Source organism: Equus asinus, chromosome 5 (assembly GCF_041296235.1).
Source record: "Equus asinus isolate D_3611 breed Donkey chromosome 5, EquAss-T2T_v2, whole genome shotgun sequence".
NCBI lineage: Eukaryota > Metazoa > Chordata > Mammalia > Perissodactyla > Equidae > Equus > Equus asinus.
Window position 1 is genome coordinate 103,034,979 of NC_091794.1, and position 20,275 is coordinate 103,055,253.

General features: G+C 54.1%; 1 protein-coding gene across 6 annotated transcripts in view; it reads right to left on the bottom strand.

The window, feature by feature from the left end:
- KAZN (kazrin, periplakin interacting protein) overlaps positions 1-20,275 on the bottom strand; it is a 1,021,370-nt gene that overhangs the window by 147,606 nt on the left and 853,489 nt on the right. The window contains exon 1 of one of the 6 annotated variants that reach the window (XM_044769731.2): positions 724-1,155. The exons of 3 other annotated variants lie outside the window; for them this stretch is intronic. In XM_044769731.2, the coding sequence (XP_044625666.2) occupies positions 724-931 (208 nt within the window). In that variant the 5' untranslated portion in view covers positions 932-1,155. Of the gene's footprint in view, positions 1-723; positions 1,156-20,275 lie in introns of those variants that run through there. 2 more of the 6 variants (XM_070511013.1, XM_070511015.1) reach the window with 2 other exon arrangements.

Genomic DNA, 20,275 nt, shown 5'->3' on the forward strand with positions numbered 1-20,275 from the left:
ACACAAGATCCAGGTTTCATGACCTAACTTGGGGGGTGGGGGGGGAGGGGGGGACGAGCCGGGACCGGAACAGAATGGAATGGGCGCAACCACCTGGAGCATTTTAACACTAAAACGCTGTTTTCCACTTGGGAGCGATTAGGCAACGATACACAATTAGACCGCCGCGTTTGTGTCTCCGCCGCGGCAATTTCTCTTTCTGCGTTAGTCGTTCAAGTGTATGGGAAGTCTCTCCTCTCCTAGCAAACGCGAGTCATCACTTTCCCCTCCGAGGGGCGGCGGGAAAGCAGCGCTCTCCTCGGCCCTTTATGGGGCTGCCAGGCGGGTTACAGGTGCGGTCACTGGGGGCCGCCCCAACTTCGCGCGGGGCCGGTCCCTTTCCCACGCTTCCCAACACAGGGGCGGGCTCGGCTGCGAGCTGGGTCTCGGGCGCCGCGGGATCCGGCAGGCGTGGCCTTGACCTCCCATGCAGCCCTCACAAGGGCTCGGGCCGGAAAGCCGCGGGGCAACCCCCACCACCACCACTAACCCGAAGAACTAACTCCGCGTCCCGCGCAGCCCCCCTGCACCCGCCCGGCGCTCGGGGCTCCGCGCGCGGCCAGAACTTTGCCACCGGCGGCTGCCCGGTCCCGGCCCGGAGCGCCCCCGCGCGCCCGGCCCCGGCGGCTCCCCGGGCCTGCGGCCCCGCCGCCCGCGCCGCCCTCCCCGCCCGCGCGCACCTACCCGGCTGGCTGCGGTCGCCATCCGCTCGAAGCGAGGGCTCCCCGGCGCGGGGCCGATCGGCGGGCCCCGGCGCGTCCACGCCCGGCTCGCAGGCGGCGGGCCCCGGGGGGCGCGTCGGCCCTGCCCCCGCCCCGCAGGAAGGCGCCGGCTCGCCCTGCGCCGCGAGCTGGCGGACGCGCTCCCAGGAGCCCGAGTCGGCCGCCCGCATGCCGGGTGCCCGGGGGGCGCTGCCCGCGGCGGCGCGGGGGGCTCCGACGGCGGGCGCCGGCTCACAGCCCCCGGGGCCGCCGCCGCATCGGGGCGCAGCCGAGCGCCGCCCCCGCCGCCCGCCCGGCCGCCCGCGCGCGCCCGACCAGGGCTCTCCGTCCGGCCGATCGCCGGGCCGTCCGCGGCCGCCGCACGCGAGGAATTCGGCCGCCGAACCGCTCACGTGGGAACGACTCTCACTCCCGCGGCCCCTCCTCCCGCTCCTTCCGGGCTGGCGAGGCCGGCCGCTCGCCCCGCCCCGGCCCGGCCCCGCCCCCGGCCCCGCCGCGGCGTCCGGACTCGCCCGAGAGCCTCCGCGAGCGCCGCGTCGCCCCCTCGTGCGTCCGGCCCCCAGCCACTCGGCGCATCCCCAGCCTGGTCATTCCCGGAGAAACTGAGGGTCAGAAAGATGGCCAATGCACGGCGGTCGGAAGGGACAGGTCTGAACCCAGGTCTTGCATCGAGGGGCCGGCGGCCTGGCACCCCAGTTGGCACATGTCTCTCCACTCACTGACACCCTTGTGACTGCCGTGCTGAGGAGCTGAAGTCCGAGCGACTGGCCGAGAGTGGGCAGGGAACGGGCTGTGCGCCCGGCCCTTCACCTTCCCTCCCCTGTGCTGTGTGATGGGCATTCTTTAAGTGAATATGATGCTGAGCGCGTTCGCTGTGCGGTGGGGATGTGGTCCGTATGCAGGAGGACGCTGTTATCTGGTGGAGGGCCCTGGGTCTGCACCTCACTTCCTCAGGCCTCAGTTTCCCCATCTACAGAATGGGGCAACAGTAATTCCCACCTCCTCCACCATCAGGGCTGCTTATGAACTCCTCTCTAAGGCAGCCATATGGCGGGTGAGATGACTCCCAGGGAGGCCAGGGCCTGGACCTCACGAGTGGGAGGGGGTGCCAGTGATTAACCCAACCAAGCCCCGTAGGAGGTGACACCTTGGAGGGCCTGCAAATCTGAACCTGCCCCCTGGAGTGGCTGGCAGGACTCGCTTGCTGTAAAGTGAGTTTGCAGCTCTGAGCCCCTTTTGATCTGGGGATTATGATGCTCTTTAGAAGGACTAATTATCTCCCCGAAGCCCCAGGAGGCAGGTCCGGTTTCCCCCCTATTGTAGGCATGGGGGAGCTGAGGCTGCATGGCCAGGTGAGGAGTCACACGCTCTTGGTGGCATCCCCAGCCCCCCCTTTCAGGCGCCCTTCCCAGGCCTGACTTGGTAACCTGTGGCTCCCACTGGCCCAGGCCTGAGCCCTGGGAATTTTTGGGTCACTGGCGTGTGGCTCTGCAACGAGCTGTGGAAACCAAATTACCACCCCACACCACCCCGGTCTCTAAGCCCTTTCACGCATCACTTTCCTGTCCGTGGGCCAACATGACAGGCCTCGCCTCTCAGCAACCGCTGTGGCCTGGCCACCATCCATCACGGCCTTCCCGCTTCCACCCCCGACATCTTCCTCACCCTCCCAATCACTGGGAAACCGGCCCAGCTGTGGAGGTCCCCAGGGTCGCCTCAGAGTCCCTTCCCCTCTCTAACTGGAACCGGGACTGCCCAGTGGAGGGCTGACCGTGGAGGGTGTACCAAATGCTGGCGGTGCTCCCAGCTGGGGAAGAAAACTACCCACAGGGTTAAACACCCACAAGCCTCTGGGGGAAGGACACTGACCCCCCACCAAGTGAGAGGAGATGTTGGGATCCCCCCAATTCCTCTGCCTTTGCTGAGACAGCAGGCAGAAGAGAACCACAGAAAGAACGCTCTGAGCCCTCGCGTGCGGACAAGCTGGGAATGTCCTTGCATTCCGGAGACATCTGGTCCAGGCAGGAGTCTCTGTTTCAGCTGCTTCAGGGGCCCGACCAGGGACATGAACAAGCGAGGCGGGCCGTGCAGGGACCGCTGTGGTTGGTTTCTTAAGGGTGGTGGGGTTGCGTTCATTTGACCTGGACGCCCTTTGCACATAAAACACCAGGAAGGCTGTTCACTTCCAGAGAAACATGCTCTTTCCCACGTTTCTTGAAGTACACGGAACTCTTGGTCGACCTGCCATTTTCTCCCTTTCAACAGAGACATGCACTTTCCTCTTAACTGCACAAGAAAACAGCAACACGAGTGTGAATATGCAGCACTCGCTGCTTGCATTCGGGGTCAGGGAGATTTTAGGGAGTGGTGGGGACTGTGGTAAACAGGAGGCCACCAGCCCCTGGAGAGGAGGCTGTAGATTGTTGTCATGCAAGACTGTGGCTCTGGTGCTACCAGAGGCCCTCGTTTCTTTTTTAGAGCTACTAGGAATGTGGATTTTTATGTGAACTCCAAGTTTAAAATGTTGGCAAGTCTTTAAATCTTAAGATGAAAGAGGAGAGGGAAGAGGAGGCAGAGGAGAAAGAACAACAAGGTAAACATGTCTAGAAGTTTCTGTCTGGCCCATTGGCCCCAGTGTTTATTTCACTGCCACCCTCCTCGGCCCCTCTGCGCCATCTCAGAAGCCCGCACGTTTCCATAATCCTAGCCGTTCTCAAGCCCACAGCCCAGGGGAATTTCTGCTGCTCACCTGACTCAGCGAAGATTGGCCTGTTTGTGTATGTGTGCTCAGGTGTGTTCCCCACACTCAGGACCAGGACTTCACACGGCTGTTGGACCCACCGTCCCTGGCTTCCTGGGGGTTCTCAGACTGCCCAGGCCTCCCCCATGTCAGCTTCAGCCTCTCAGTGTCCCTGCTCACCACTCTACGAGCAGGCAAACCTCTGGTGGCAGCCATGGCCTGCAGCCTTCCAGAAAACCATCTGCCTTGGGTCAGAGGCATTTCTCCCCTGAGGTAAGCATCTGATTATGAGGACACTCTGGGCCCAGGAGACATTTCTGCTCAGTTCCGCAACAGGAGATCCAGGAGCCAAGAAGTGACAACCCATTGCCCTGAGCAGGTTGGGCAGACCCTCCAGGGAGGATAACTCAGCGTGGGTTTTGTTAGAAACTCCAAGACAGGGCCAGCTTCTGAAGGTGCAACCCGTGCAGCTGCATAGGGCCGCATGCTCGAAGGGCCCTGCGCTTGGGTTAATGCTCTGCTGTGGTTGCCTTGAAATTCTTAATGAGTTTTGAACTAGGGGCCTTGCAGTTTCATTTTGCATTGGGATCCGCAAATTACGTAGCTGGTCCTACTCCCCGAAGATCTTCCCAGCATCCCGGGGATGCTGGGAATTGATGTTGGAGACAGCCGGGCCTGGGATTTAGCTCCCCCTGTCCTTCTCTAGGGCGTGCTGAGTCCTGCCTCTGCAAGGCAGCGGGAAGGGAGGATCTGGGATGCGGCAAGGCAGTGGGAATTGTCGCCATCCATTCTCTGCACAACTCATTAAGGAGGAGAGGTATAATGGGAATTTCCAGGGGGAAAATGGACAGTCCAGCCAGACGGAGGGGAGGCTGCTCTGGTTCTGAGCTCTGAGGCCAGACACTGTCCCCATGACCCTGACCTCAGGCCGACAGGGCACCACCAAAGCAAACACAAAGGAGGCTGGGGACAGGGACAGAGGGGTCAGTGCAGTTCTCATTCACAGTGTCCCCTCGTTCCCAGGGGAACTTCCTTTAGACCACAGGAGAGAATGACGAAATACATTTGATTTCAGGAACAAAGCCCAGAAACATGGTATTAAGGGACCCCACTGTATGTGAGATCTGCTTGCAGTTGAATATTTGAGCCTGCTGGAATTTTTCAGGTATTTTTCTTCTTGGCTCTGTTTTCGTTATTGGAAGAAGAGGTTTTACTGAGTTGTTCCAGCCAACATTCCTGTACCTTCTCCAACACCTGGAGCTGAGACAGGGTCGCAACCCCGCATTCCTGGGCATCTGCACGGTCCGTCTGTAACACGCTTGCCAACTCCCAGCCACACTGCCCGGGAGTCTGCAGACCTGGGCGGCAATGCCGGGGCCCCTTGCTTGTGTGTGACCGTGGAGGAGGGCCTCTTTGTCCATGCATCCAGGCACCCTCACGGCCAAAGACAATGCAAGGCCAGGTTATCGCGTGTGAGGAAGGCTTCCCAGCTCTGTCTGCAACGTGGAGTCGGTCATTTCATCCTTCTCATGGTGGTTGTGTGGGTGTGTGTTGTGTGTTGTGTTGTGTTGTGTTGCTAGGAGTGAGAGCCAGGGCTTTAGTTATCTCTTGCTGCGTAACAAATCACCTCACAGCTCAGTGTTGACCATCACTCAGTTTCTGTGGGCCAGGCAGCCAGAGTGGCTTAGCTGGGTGCCTCTGGCCTCTCAGAGGCTACGGTCAACTCAAGGCTCTCTTTGGGGAGTATCTGTCCCCCAGGCTCACGCACAAGGCCTTGGCAAGACTCAGTTACTCCTGGGTGTCGGACTGAAAACCTCAGCCCCTCGTTGGCTGTTGGCCGGAGGCTGCTGTCAGTTAGTTCCTCGCCACAGAGCCATCGATCTGCTCACCGAATGGCAGGGTGCTTCCCGCAGAGGGCTCTGAGAAAGTGCAAGAGAGGGTGTGCACAAGCCAGAAACCGCTGTCTCCTTGTAACCTAATCTTGGATATGGCATCCATTGCCTTTCCCCATTCCATTCATTAGAAGGGAGTCAGTAGGTCCTGCCCACCCTGGGGGGGGGGGGGGATTACAAGGAGGTGTGAATACCAGGGGGCAGCGGCCGCTGAGGGCCATCCTGGAGGCTTCCCGCCCCAGGAAGCTGGGAACACATTCTCTGGAGGCAGAGGGACCAGGACTCAAGTCCTGGCTCTGACACTCACTAGTGTATGATTCTGGACAAACGATGTCGCCCCTGGGAGCCTCAGCTTCCTCGTCTGTAAAATGGAGAGGATCATGGCTTCTCCCCCAAAGGGCTGGGGGGTGTTCAATGATGAGACACATGTGGAGCTCTGAATGGTGCCTGGCACAACAGCTGGGCTCGAGGGACATTGCGGGAGGAGGCTGGAGTGACATGGCCATTGCTTCTAAGCCAGAGAAGTACTACCTGCTCTCTCCACCGAGACCTGCAGCCTTCAGTCCATTCTTGGGGACTCCAAAGTGGCTGGAAGTCCTGGGAAGTCCTGTGGAAGGCCCTGGGATGCCTTTGTGGCCGAGGCCACCAGCAGGGCAGTGCCGATCTTCCCTCGGCCCTCCCAATAGGGCTCTGGGGCACAGGTGCAGTGGCAAGGATTAGACTGGGGTTTTCCTCCAGACCCGCTCAGACCTCTGCCCTGGGGGACGGGGATGGTGCCCGAGGTGCATCCTACCATCTGTCCTGGAAAGGCCTTCCTGGCTGGAGGCTTTTGTGGGCCTGTCACAGGCTCACGGGCACCCTGTGACGATCGTCCTGGGGCTCCTAATGACCTGGTGAGATCCTGATCCCTTCTGGGGGCTTCCAAAGAAGCTGCCCTGGAGGCAGAGGCTTAGCCCCGCGCTCCGGCAGAGCCGGGCATTAGAGCATTTCCCGGTTCCCAGCTGCCCTCCGCGCCCTGCCTGTCGGACTGTCTTGGGTCCCAAGTTAGATTCTTAACTGCAACAAAAGGAAAAAGTCCTTCCTTATCCTTCATGTCAAGCAGGGAGGTTGCTGCAGGAAGTTAAAATGTTGCCGCTTATTCGGAATAAAAACAATAACATCAAAAATACTATGACTTACTAATATTGGCAAACACTTACACAGCCCCTCCTATAGGTGCCAGGCCCTGTTCTAAGGACTTTACACATTCACTTAATCCTCCCAAAAACCCGAGAGATACAAGTACTATTATTATACATCCCCATTTTACAGATGAGGAAACAGACACAGAGAAGTCAAGTTACTCACCCAAAGGCACACAGCCCATGAGTGATGCAGGCAGGACTCAAGCGTACATCGTATGGCTGCAGAATCCATGCTAATAACCATGATGCTACCGTGGCAACAAGTGTCACTGATTGGGCACTAGCTCGCCCCAGGCATTATCCTTCCTAGCCCATTCACGCCCCCCAAAACCCTGTCCCCATGTCCCAGATGAGAAAACTGAGGTTTAGGGAGACAAAGGGATTTATCCAAGACGAGGTGGCTGGTAAATGCAGCGTTGGGAACCTAACCCTCACACGTGAGAGGCGTTATCTAGAGAAACGCCTCCCTCTCGGGGTTACAGCGAACGCCCGCCCCTGACCCGGGTGGACTAGTCTGCCCGCCTTATTACCCATAAGGAGAGGACTCCGAACTCTCCGCGGGCGCTCGCGGGATGGGGCCTCTGCTGCCCCCGGTGGCCACTGGTGGTACTTCACCTTCCCCAAGCGGGACCCTTTAACTCTGGTTGGTGGGTTCGGCGGATGGGACGGCTGTGGCCACCACCGCAATTCTAAGACCCTTACGTGATGCAAGAGACACAGAGGGCCATGCGCCAGGGAGTGCCTGAGAATCGCGGTTACTATTTACCGAGCACCTCCGCCTCTGGGCCAGGCACTCTGCTGGGTACAGAGATAGACTCATCGTTGTTAAGGGTTATTAGTGATATTGCATAGAGCACCTTACACACCTTGGGTCATTTTAAACCCACAACACTAAATAAGGGCTATCATTATCCTCACTTTATCAGTGAGGAAACCAAGCAACAGAGGGGTTTCGTAGGTTGCCTGAGGTCACACAGTAGTATACGGTGGAGCCAGAATTCAGATGCAGGCAGTTCTCTCTTCTCTTAATTATTACGCCATTTTTGTTTATTATTATAACAATTATTATGATTCTGATTTTACAGTTGAAGAAACCGAGGCTTAGAGAGGGGAAAGGATTTGTGTAAGATCGCACGGCTGGGAAGTTTAGACTCAGTACTTGAACCGAGTCTGTCTTCATTATTCATTCACTGACTCAACAAGTGCTGGCTGTGCACCACCCACGTGCCAGGCACCGTACTGGGCTCCAGAGCGAACCCCTGTGCAGTCGAGCCTGCCGCATGTGGCGCCAAGAGGGCCTGAGGCAGGAGAAGGCTGGCAATTCCCGCAAAGGAGAACTATTCCTGGCATGCTCGGCTCCTCCCTCCTGGCCCTGCCCCCCAGCCGGAACCAGGAAGGGCCCCCGAGTCCTCTCTCGACCTTGTCCCCACTGCCATTCCCTGCAGAATGGCCTTTCCCGGGACCTGGAAAATACAACTGACAGACTTGGGAGGGGCTGTTGCGAGGCCTGCGGTGTGGACGCCTACACTTCTTCTGCAGCTGCCCTTTACTTACTAGGGAAGTTGGGCAAGTCAGGCCACCCTCCTGGGGCCTCAGTTTCCCCACCGGTGAAACGAGCATAAGAATACTTGCCTATCCCCTCAAGACTGTTGTGTGCAGAACAAAGGAGGCCGTAGGTGGGAAAGCCCGCGTACCTGCAGAGGGACAGACAGACAGACAGCGGGCTTGGGGCCCGTCCAGTGAAGGAACCGTTTGTCCACCTCCTGGTTTGTTCCATTCGGTCAGGCTGCCCTCGGCATCTGCCATGGGTCCCCTCCGGTCCTGGACACTGTGGGGGAGGCAACAGGACCCTGGCAGGAGGCAGCTCACGGGTGAGAAAGAACTGCTGGCAGATACACGACTTTCTTTATAACTCTCCGTGCCGTAGATGCCTGATCAGTGGGACTGTGACGAGCCTCTGCTACCCACCTCCTCAAGGAAACAAATGACCCCAAAGACCAGGCTAGTGAGCTGCTTCAAGATTCTTGCAGTGGTGAGCGCTGGGGCCTGGACATGCTGGCCTGGCCTATCTCTTTAAGGCTTAAAGTGCCCATCTCTCCTAGAGAGACAGCTCTCACAGTGGCTACGAGCAAGTTGGAACCATGCGGTAAGAACCTTGTGCAAAGGCCTGGGCCTTTCATGTGAAGATCTCTGAGTGACCTGCAAATAGCAATTAGGCATCTCAACACCAAGGTGGGGTTTACTTATTCAAAGACAAAGCTGGCTTCTCTTGCTGGGAAAAACAGAAGTCCAGAGAAGCTGAGACACTTGCCCAGGGGCACACAGCAAATCAAGGGCCCAGGCAGATGGACTTCACTAAGCCCTAGAGTAGTGGTTCTCGAAGTGCGGCCCCTGGACCAGCTGCATCACCATCACCCCTGAGCATTTATGAGAAATGTATGGGGCCAGCCTGGTAGCGCCGCAGTTAAATTTGCACGTTCTGCTTCGGTGGCCCGGGGTTTGCCAGTTCGGATCCCGGGTGTGGATGTGGCACCGCTTGGCAAGCCATGCTGTGGTAGGTGTCCCACATATAAAATGGAGGAAGATGGGCAGGGATGTTAGCTCAGGGCCAGTCTTCCTCAGCAAAAAGAGGAGGATTGGTAGCAGATGTTAGCTTAGGGCTAATCTTCCTCAAAAGAAAAAAAACGAAATGCAAATCCTCTGCCCCACCCCAGACCTCCTGAGTCAGAAAGACAGGGGGTGGGGTCCGACAGTCCGTGTTTTAACAGCCTTTCACGTGACTCTGGTGCTGACAAAGTTGAGGGCCACTGCCCTGCCTAAAGGAAGGGCTGCTAGGTCTCCATGCCCTTCTGAGCCGGCAGGAACAAGGCAGCAGAGCTCAGCAAGGTCGCTGTCCCAGGGGCCGCGGCATCACAGTTACATAACCCCCCTCCCCCACCCTGATGGCTTTCTGCACCCAACGTCCAAACTCAGGGGCCCTCCCTTTTCAGGAGGCCACCTGCCTGGGCTCCGGGAGGCCTGTCCACACATGCCCGTGGCTGCTTTCCTGTAATTATGGGCTTTACCTGCCCGCCCGCCCACCAGAACTCGGGCACGTCAGCCAGAGCAGCTCCCGGCTTCTCCAGCTCTGAAGGCAGAGCCTGCACGGCCCCCGTCACTGCCACACAAGCAGATCAGAGGGTTCTGTGGCTGCCAGGGTCCCGGGCAAAGTCGGGGGCGGGCCTGACTCTGCCCCCGGCTGCCCCAGCGTGGGCCAAGCCCAGGGAGGAAGGCAGAACGTCGTGCACCCTGGACATCAGGAAGTCACCTCAGGCCCTGGCCTCTGGGTTCTCAGAGCAGAAATCTGCCATGGCCTCTAGTCCCAACGGGACTAATTAGAATTTGTTCTAAATTCTTCTTTTTCCAGGATTGTCCTTTAAATATCTTTGGAACTGGTTTCAGGAAGCAGATCTGTCGAACAGATACGTAGGAAGGACTAGCATCCTCCCCCAAAGTTTCTCATTAAAACAAACAAGCAAAGATGTGTTTTGCTAAATATGAAAGAAGCTGCATTCTTTCTGTGTTTGAAGACATGACCTTTGAAAGTGGAATGTTTCTCCCAGCTCAGGGCCCCAGGGGAGGGATTCTCAGGGACTCCCGCGGTGAAGGACGAGCTGCTGGGTGGGCCGAATCCCACCTCGCCTGTGACTTCAGGGCAAGGACAGGGTCTTAAATTGACAAATGCCCACAGGGCTGGGCACACAGCAAGGGCACACTGGAATTTGTGGATGGATGGAAAGATCCTGAGTTCCAGCTCAGGGCCTCCCAGCTGCCCTGTGCTAAACTTAACAAGCCCTTCCATGGTCCCAGCCCTTTCCCATTTGGCCTAAGGAAAGTGTCCCATGTCTTAATAAATAACAAGAGCTACTGTTTACTGTGGGCCCAGCAGTCTGCTAAGGCCCTCCTTTAACCCCCAACCGCCCTGTGACAGAGGGATGCTGTTCCTATACCCACTTCAAGCAGAGGAAATTGAGGGTGGGAGCAGAGAACACAGGTTTGCAAACTGGTGGCCCTAGAGCTGCGTGCGGCCTGGGAAGGTGCTTTCTTTTCCTAGCATCTAATAAAAAACCTTTTAGAAACTAGTTGCCAACACTTTAAAATTAGGACAACTGACACTAAAAGATTCAAGTATGTAGCTTTATTTTGGAAAAATCAGGAGTTCTGGTAAGAGTGAACTGCCGTTCCAGCGCACATGGTAACAGAGCGCCCTCTCTCCACCCCCCGCCCTGTCCTCCCGCTACTCCCATATTGTCTCACCCCAGCTCCCTGGCTCACATAGGGGACCCGCCCAGGGGCTCCAGGCGTGGGGCTTATGACCGCGAGTCTTAGGCCACAGTTAGTGACACGCAAAGTCAGCGCTTGCCTGGGGTCTGTGCCTGTGTCTCTTGTCCATCTCACCAGTGCCCACTCCCGGGAGATCCCGACGTGTGAGGTCAGGAGCACTGGACAGGGAGTCAGGAGATGCAAGTGTTTGTTCTGTTGGCTGGGTGACCTTGAGCAGAGCCTTTTCCCTCTCTGGGCCTCAGTTTCCCCATCTATACAATTAGGAGGTCTGCTAAAAAGACCTCCCAGACCCCCTCCACTCCTCTCAGCCCAACGAAGGCTCCTCGCAGCCCCAGGGCCAGTTGGGGAACTGTCCTCGGGCTTGTAGACAGGCCAGGCACGGGCTTGCACACCCGAGCCACCTCTTGGCAGGGGGACAGTCTCACTGACGCAGAGCTTTGCCCTCAGCACCAGCAGGGGCCAATGGTCTGGCCCTTCTCAGCAGCAGGAGAGCGGGTTCCTCCCTTGGAGCGGCCTCTGGCACCCATAACCTAATTGCACAGAGAAAAGCGCCTATCAAGACTGGCTCAGACTCCCCGCTCTGAAATGCAGGATACCTGAGCTGGGAGGTAGAACCAGCTTGTCCCTGCCCAGGTCAGTCTGAGGACGAGGATGCCCGCCGGGCACTGGGCAAGCTGGTTGGAGCTCTGCCCTGCCAAGGGGAAATGCTTCTTCAAGTCCCAGGAGCAGAGAGCATGCATTCAACCTCCCTTCTCTTTCTTTCTTTCTTTTCTTTTTATTTGGTGAGGAAGATTAGCCCTGAGCTAATATCTGCTGCCAATCCTTCTCTTTTTGCTGAGGAAGACTGGCCCTGAGCTAACATCTGTACCCATCTTCCTCTACTTTCTATGTGGGACGCCTACCACAGCATGGTTTGATAAGTGATGTGTAGGTGCATGCCCGGGGTCTGAACTAGCGAACCCCAGGCCGCCAAAGTGGAGTGCACAAACTTAACCACTACACCCACCACTGGGCCAGCCCCTCCCTTCTCTTTCTTCACCATACAAACATTCGACAGAGGAGAAGACTGAAGCCCAGAGAGGGGGAGCAATTGCCCAAGGTCACACAGCAAATCAATGCCAGAGTCAGCATGAGCTCAGGCTTCTTGACCCCCTTGTTGGGGTATTTTCCATATTCTCTCTCCTTTGGGAATTTAGAAGCCTACAACTTCTTGGAATTAGGCCTCAGAAAAGGGTTGGAGGGGCCCACATGGGCAGGAACCGTCTGGTTCAGAGGCCTAGCCGGGTCTTGTGTGGTGCCTAAGACACAGACCACTGCCTACAGAATGGGGACCCGGGCTCAGGGGTGGTAAGAGTTGCCTTCTGGGATGGACGCTCGCTCTAGAGGAAAGGTTGTAAGACTGACATTTGGCAGCCCACATTTGCCTTACAGACGTATTTTGTTTTTCCCACAGTATTTTTAAAAAATTCACATCATTTGCCAACATTTAAGAATCAGGAGATTGCACATAAAGGACAGGATTTCTGGCTTCTCTGGAAACGTCTCAAGATCTGGCAAAAGCTGGACCATGTTTCCACCAGCAAAAACCGGCAGGAGGTAGGTCCCCTCCCTCTCATTCCGCATGCCTGGCCATGTCTCCTTGTCCATGTGGTCTCCCTGCGTGTAAGTTTGGGATTCAAGCCCTCCCCTGCAGCCTCCCAGGGCTACAGTCACCTCTCGCTCATCCTGCTCATCTCGGAGGAGGTTCTGGTTATCAATGGTTCACAACCTGTGGGCAATTTTGCCCCCAGGGGACACTTGGCCACATCTGTAGACATTTTTGGTCGTCACACTGGGGAAGGGTTACTCCTGGCATCTAGTGGGTAGAGGTCAGGGATGCTGCTAAACATCCTACAGTGCACAGGACGGCACCACAACCAAGGATTATCTGGCCCCAAATGTCAATAGTGCCAAGGCTGAGAAACCCCGAGCTGCATCAAGAGTCTCCAAGAGCCCCAGGTCAGGAAGAGGATCTCGAGAGGGAGGGAAGCCCAGGCAGGCCTGCAGACCAAGTCCTTTCCTGCAGTTGCGAGAAGCCTGGAGCACTCACTTGATGGCACCACCGAGAAAGCAGCTGCCACATCGGCCCCGGGAGTCAAGGGCAGGAATGAACGTTAGAAGTGGGTAGAGCAGCCAGTCAGGAGCTCCACAGGCCACAGACATCCCAGAGCTGTCCCAGAGCCGGGGGCTAACAGGCCCGAATGTGGCCAGGGCCAGGCAGCCAGTCACCATGCATCTATTAAGCATGGAGTGCATACCAAGTATCGTGTTAGGCCTGGTGGGAGAAAGCAGTGGTGTGCTAAACGTGGCCCTCGCCCTCTGGGTGCGAGGGAGGTGGCCAGACGAGGAAGGGGCTCAGATGGGAGTGCAGAGGAGGGGGCTCATCTGGCAGGTGCATCCTCAGTCTCGAGGGCAGAGGTGTTATTTGGCTTTGGCTTTGCAAGGTAGGATAGGCAGAGATGGGGAGGTGGGCCTTCTGGTCAGAGGAAAGAGCCTAAGCTCGGAGGCGCATCCAGATGAGATGTTTTCTGTTAGATGCAGGGGAAACTGGGCCGGAAGCAAGGGGCACGATGTTGGAGGAGGAGCCCATGCGCAGAAGGTAAGGGGTCTCCAAGTCAAGCTAAATGGGAGAGGGGGGCAGAGGCCCCGGGGGATGCTTGCAAAACCAGTGGAGTCTAATTAACCGTGCGACCTTGGAGAAGTCACTTAAGTTCTCAGAGCCTGCTTCCTCATCTGTTCAGTGGGGATAATAAGAGGTACACCAGCTCTCACCCCCAGAGTTTACCATGTGCCAAGGCACCGAACTCTGTGCTTTATTTAATCCTCACAGCAACGCCGTGAAGGACACACTATTATCATTTCCATTTTATAGGAAAAGAAACTTCGAGACATGGGTGGGTAAATGAACTCCAACTTTCCCAAGGACACTGCTAGTCAGCAATGAAGGGGATTTGAACTTGGCAGTTTGGCGCCAGTGCGTGTTCCTAACTGTTCCACTATTCTGCCTCTCCAGAGCCTTCTCAGCAGGTTGTCCTTAAGAATAAAGGAAACACAGTTGGTAAGGTGCCCAGTCAATGCCTGCAGTTTGCGCAGAAGCTGGGACATACCACAAAGACTGCCCACCCAGCCCGACAGAGCAAAGCCCGGAAATGCATCTCCCTCTTGCAGTTCTTGAGCCCCCGCTGCCCCCCACTGCCATGTTCTTTACCATCTATCTCCATGACTTCGCTCACTCTGCCCCTGCCTGGAATGTTCTCCACTCCACCTCCACTAAACCCCTGCCTTCTGTTCCTCCCAACCCAGCTCAGACGACACTTCTTTCCAGAAGCAGTTCAGGACATGCCCGGGCAGAGCAATCACGCCCTCCTCTTTGCACCCGGAGCCTTTTTGCAAGCTCACTTGGCCCTCTTAGGGCATTAGGGCGTCATCCACATTGCCTCTCAATCTTTCCTGTGAGTAGTGTCTCCCGGGATCTTGGTAAAATGCAGACTCTGGGGTGGGCTCTGAGATTCTGCTTTTCTGACCACAAGCTCCCAGGAGATGTTGATGCTCTTGGTCCAGGGACCACACACTCTTGAGAGCCACATGCTGAGTCACAAGGTCGTGGGGCACTTCCTGGGGGTCATTCTTCCTCCGTGGACAGGACACTCGTCTGGGGCAGGGGTTTCATTTCCCTTATCTCGGCATTTGTAAATCCTGGTGCGTACTGGAGGGCGGGGGGAGAGGAGAGTGGTGACTTCAATTTGACCCACATCTTCTCTGCTTCAGAGACCCCTGCCCTGCTCTTCAGAAGAGGGAGGAGTATCCGATGCCTCCATAACTGAGGGCAGCCTGGCATGATTTCATTGTCAGCTACCCTCAGTGATAAGCATCTAGGCTCGCCAGCCTGTCCTCTAGAAAAACATGAGATCGCTAGTAAGAGTGAAAGCAATGATTTGTAATTTTAAGAATTACTTGCATGTTTCAACTATCATTTCTGCTTTTTAAAAAAATGCAGTTTTTACATTTTGTGATGTTGAAAAAATGTAAACATGCCCTTTTTTAACATTTTCATTTCATGGGACAGAAAGCAAAACGGCTGGATGATGCAATGAACTCTGGACTCCTGTTCAGCATGAGGCTACCTCCCCTGGGTCACCGGCCAGGCCACAGCTCACTCCTTTCTTCTTATTTTTCTTCCCAGGTTTATTGAGCTATAATTGACATATAACATTTTTGCAAGTTTAAGGTATACAATGTAATGACTTGATACACGTATATATTGTAAAACGTTTCCCACAATAAGGTGAGTTAACACATCCTTCACCTCACATAATTACTATTTTGTTGTTGTTATGGTGAGAATGTTTAAACTCTACTCTCTTAGCAACTTTCAAGCATACGATACAGTATCGTTAACTACAGCTGCCATGCTGCACACTGCCTCCCAGAACTTACTCCTCTCGTAACTGGAAGTCTGTGCCCTTTGACCGACATCTCTCCAATGCCCCACCCTCCAGACCCTGGTAACCACCATTCTGTCTGTTTCTGTGAGTTCAGTTTTTTTTAGATTCCACATATAAGTGAGATTATACGGTATTTTGCTTTCTCTGTCTGACTTATTTCACCTAGCATAATGCCCTCAAGGTCCAGCCATGTTGTTGAAAATGGCAGGATTTCCTTCTTTATTATGGCTGAATAATATTCCATCACACACACACACACACACACACACACACACACACACACACCCCTTCTTTGTCCATTCATCCATCAATGGCCATTTAGGTTGTTTCCACATCTTTATGAATGATGCTGCAGTGAACACGGGGTGTAGATATCTCCACAGAAGACAGTGATTTTGTTTCCTTCAGATAAATGCCCAGAAGTGGAACTGATGGATCAGATGGTAGTTTTATTTTTAGTTTTTTGAGGAACTCTATACTGTTTTCCATAGTGGCTGAAACAATTTACATTCCCACCAACAGTGCACAAGGGTTCCCTTTTCTCCACATCCTCGCCAACATTTATTCTCTATCTCTTTGATAACAGCCATTCTCGCAGGCATGAAGTGATATCTCATTGTGGTTTTGATTTGCATTTCCCTGATGGTTAGTGATGTTGAGCATCTTTTCATGTACCTGTTGGCCATCTGTATGTCTTCACTGGAAAAATGTCCATTCGGGTCAAATAATTGGATTATTTGTTTTTTTGCCATTGAGTTGTATGAGTTCCCTATATTTGGGATATTAGCCCCCTATCAGATATAGGTTTGCAAATATTTTCTCCCCTCTATAGGATGCCTTTTCATTTTGCTGACTTTCTTTTGCTGTGAAGGAGCTTTTCAGTTTGATTTAATCTCACGTGTTGATTTTTTCTTTTGTTGCCTGTGCTTTTGCTGTCATATCCAAAAAGTCACCGTTAAGACCAATGTCAAGGAATGTTTCCCCTATGTTTTCCTCTAGGAGTTTTACGGCTTCAGGTCTTACATTTAAATCCTTAATCCATTTTGAGTTAATTTTTGTGAGTGGTGTAAGATAGGGGTCCAATTTCATTCTTTTGCATGTGAATATCCAGTTTTCCCAAAATCATTTATTGAAGAGACTGTCCTTTCCCCATTGAGTGTTCTTGGCTCCTTGTCAAATATCAGTTGACTGTGTATGTGTGGGTTTATTTCTGGGCTCTCAATTCTGCTCCATTGGTCTACAGGTCTGTTTTTATTCACGACTGGCTTCTGAGGCTGACTTTATCTTATTACCAGCACATTCCTGGGCAGCGTGCTCCTGTCCCACCACTGCCAACCAAGTCAGGGAATCAAAACGAGTTTTAACATTCACTTAAGCAAAGCAATTTGGAAGGTCACCGTGCTCAGGGAAGAGAGTGAGAAAAAGAGAAAAACCCTGTATACATTGAGGGCAATCATATCAACAGTTAAATTGTCCACCATTCACATCCAAGTTCCACCGGGCAGTTAATGGCAAGCTGAATTCACATGGTGTATTATTTTCTTAGTAAACATTTGCACGAAGTATTTGGTTTATCCTTACCATTAATGCTTAGTTAGCAGAGCCTCGGAAGATGTCTTGGCTGTGGGCCTGGGGGACCTTTCTCCAATGCAGACCCTTGCAACTTGGTCCCATTTTGCAGGTGGCAGCAAGACAAGCCAGCAGGAAATTTTCTACTGAAAGTGCATTTCCTGCCCCCTAGAGAACAGGTGGCTTTGGGGCACCTGCGGGAAGATGCGCTTATCTGGGATGGGTGGAAAACAACTCTATTTGCATCTGGAGAGAGCTGGGCAGCGGCTTCTCCAGCAGGTAATCTGACACGCGGCTCACAGGCCTGTCTATGCTGCTCCCTGGAACGCATGCAGATATCCCAGATCCTGCAAGCGATGCCCATGTGGCCTGGCAGGTGTCCCTTGCTTGGCACTGTGCTGCAAAGCTGCACTCACAGCTGGAACTCAGCACGGCAGTGACCATTTATTAAGCATCTGCCATGAACTAGGTTTTTATATGCGTTCATCTCCTCCATTCCCAGCCCAAACGCTGTAAGGTAGGGCAGTTCCTAAGCCCATCTAATGAATGAAGAAAGCTGAGGCACATGGGGGAGGTAATTCCCACAAGGCCATGCAACTAGTAAGCAGCTGAGCTGAGGCTGGAACCTGGGTCTGCTGATTCAAGACTGGGCCCCTAAAACTTTTATCCTGTTTAACTAGTCCAATTAGCTAATCACCCAACTAACCAACCAGTTGACCAGCCAACCTCCCACTAGCGTACACATTCTCTGGGTGCCTACTGGGTGCCAGGCACTGGAAACAAGGAGAGTTTAAGACAGAATCCTGCCGGACCTGCATGACCTGTAGCAGATTACTTAACATCCCGGGCTTTAGTTTCCTAGTCAGTGAAATGGAAGGATAATGGCACCTCCCTCGTTGGGTTAAGTGAGTAAAAACACGGAAAGCACTTAGAACAGCGTCTGCCACGGAGTAAGCGTTCAATAAATGTTACCTATGAATGTGCAATTAACAGGATTGTGATTCCTTAATTACACTTTGTTTCTAGTATAATGTTTTAAATTGATTTTCAAACAAAGTAACTTTTTACAAAGCCTGTACCGAGGGATGGTGGAGAGAGTGGTGCACTTTCTTTCAGCCAAGCAAAGAGATTCACATGCCACCCTCACGCATCCCTATCTTTAGCCACAAAGAGACAACAGAGCAGGTCTCAGCCTCCCATTTTCATCCTTTCTCTGCCCATCTGGTGAATGTGCTGGGAGGGGATGTCCTGACCTCTGGTGCCCGAGTGCCCACAGCAAAGCCTGCCCCTGGCAGCCAAAGCAGGAGCACCCCCAGGCAGAGGGAAGGGACGCCCGCCCAGCCGCCAAGGTCTAAGTGTGCCCATCTGGAGGGGACAAAAGGGAAATGTGCACCAGTGGCTGATGCTCAATGGCCTCAGGGCCACCGAACAAATCTTGCCACTTCACAGCCTCGTTCCTCGGAGAGTGAGTGTGGATCCTGTGTTTGAGTTACCAAGCATGGACATGCTGTCAGCATTCTTTTTTTCTTTCTTTCTTTTTTTTTTGCATTTCCTATACCTGGCATCATACCAAGTGGATGACCAGAGAGTCCACGGGAGGAAAATGAGGAGAGGGGAGGAGGAGCGAATAAAGCATTTCTTATAATTGATGTATCTACAAGGACAACTGCCTCAATTTTCTAAACCAAAAACAACAACAACAAAGCAGGTCACTCCCTGCTCCGAGGGCAGACCTCTCCACACGCTTGATCCCCCTCGGTGGGCCTAGCGGCTCCCACTTCTCTCTCTGGGTTTTGTACAAGAACTGCTGCTGCATTCGCCTGGGCTTAATGATGCCATTTTCTAGAATGTCTGTGAAGCTGGTAAAAGGACCTGTATTTTTCTGGCTCTAGCTGCATATTAGGCTCCACTTGGAAATAACATGGAAGATAAAAAAAGATTGCAGTTCTCAGAACTTCGGATTTTCTAGCTGATAAAGACTTATGTCCATCAAAGCGTGTCCTAAGTCCATGTTGCTCTCAGCATGCTTGCACAGGCCTCAATTTTAAGCGCACACACGTAACTCTGTTAGCACAGGCTTCCCACGGGCTGTGCACTTTGCTGGGTCCCTGCATCCCTAAGGTGCCCAGTGGGTCGGCCACTTCTGTGTGGGCATATTATCTACACCTGCGTAAAACGGCATCCGTTTTATTAGTGGAAATGCCTGCCACCACTGGAGACCCACAGAGCACTCCAAAGAGACAGGATTCCTGGGTTTCAGGGCCACGTCCATTGGGGCCACTCAGTGTGTCACTCTGAACTTCTCAAAGATATCGGGGCCCAATTCTGGGGTTCTGGAGACAGAGGCTGAACTCTTGCCACCCCAGAGAGAGGCAGCTACAGGAGCATAGATTTAACAGCCCTTTGAACCTTGACCTTGGACCCTGCGCTGCCTGGGAGCTTCTCCCACTGCGGCTATTCTCGGGGTATGACCTGGATGTACCCACCCACTAATAGGTCCTGTTGACCTCACTGCAAATGTATCTGGTCCAGTGGCTTCTCACCCCTCCAACCACTGCCGCCCTGGGCTGAGCCGCTGTCATCCCACCTGGACGACTGTGACAGCTTCCTAGTGGCCTCCCTGCCTCTATCTTTCTCCCTTTCTATTCATTCTCCCCCCAAAACTCAGACTTCTAACCAGTCAGACCACGTGACTCCCCTGCCTGAAACCTTCCACTGGCTTCCTGTGGCTCTTTGGATGAACTCTGAACGCCTGACCATGCCATAAATGGCATAATCTACCCTCTGTCCCGCCCCCACCCCAGCTCCATCCTTCCCACTTTCAACTTCATTCACTAATTTCCACTGGCCTTCTTGATATCCGGTCACTGAGCCAGCAGCCTCCCACTTCAGGGCCTTGATACGTGCTGCATGTCTGCCTGAAGTGCTCTTTTCCTGTCCCACCTGTGCCCAGGGCCTTCTCCCCACTCAGCTCTCAGTCAGATGCCAGCTCTCTAGAGGGGTCTTCCCGCACTTTACCAGAAACAGCCCCTCCCCGAGTTGTCCCCAACCGATTACTGTGTTTTCTTTTTGTCATAGCACATTTGTCTCTGAGATCATTCGTTCAATGCTCACTGGTTGTCTTTCTCCACCAGACAGTAAGCTCCTTGAGGATAGGGGCCATTTCCGATGTCGCCCCTGTATCCTGGCCCTTGGGACAATGCCTGGCACAGAGTAGATGCTCAGTGATGAGTTGAATGAATAAATATGTGGACAGTTTGTGCAACCTACCCAAGTGGGCACCATTCCAACCTTGGAATCCCGGCGGTCTGGGTACAGAGAC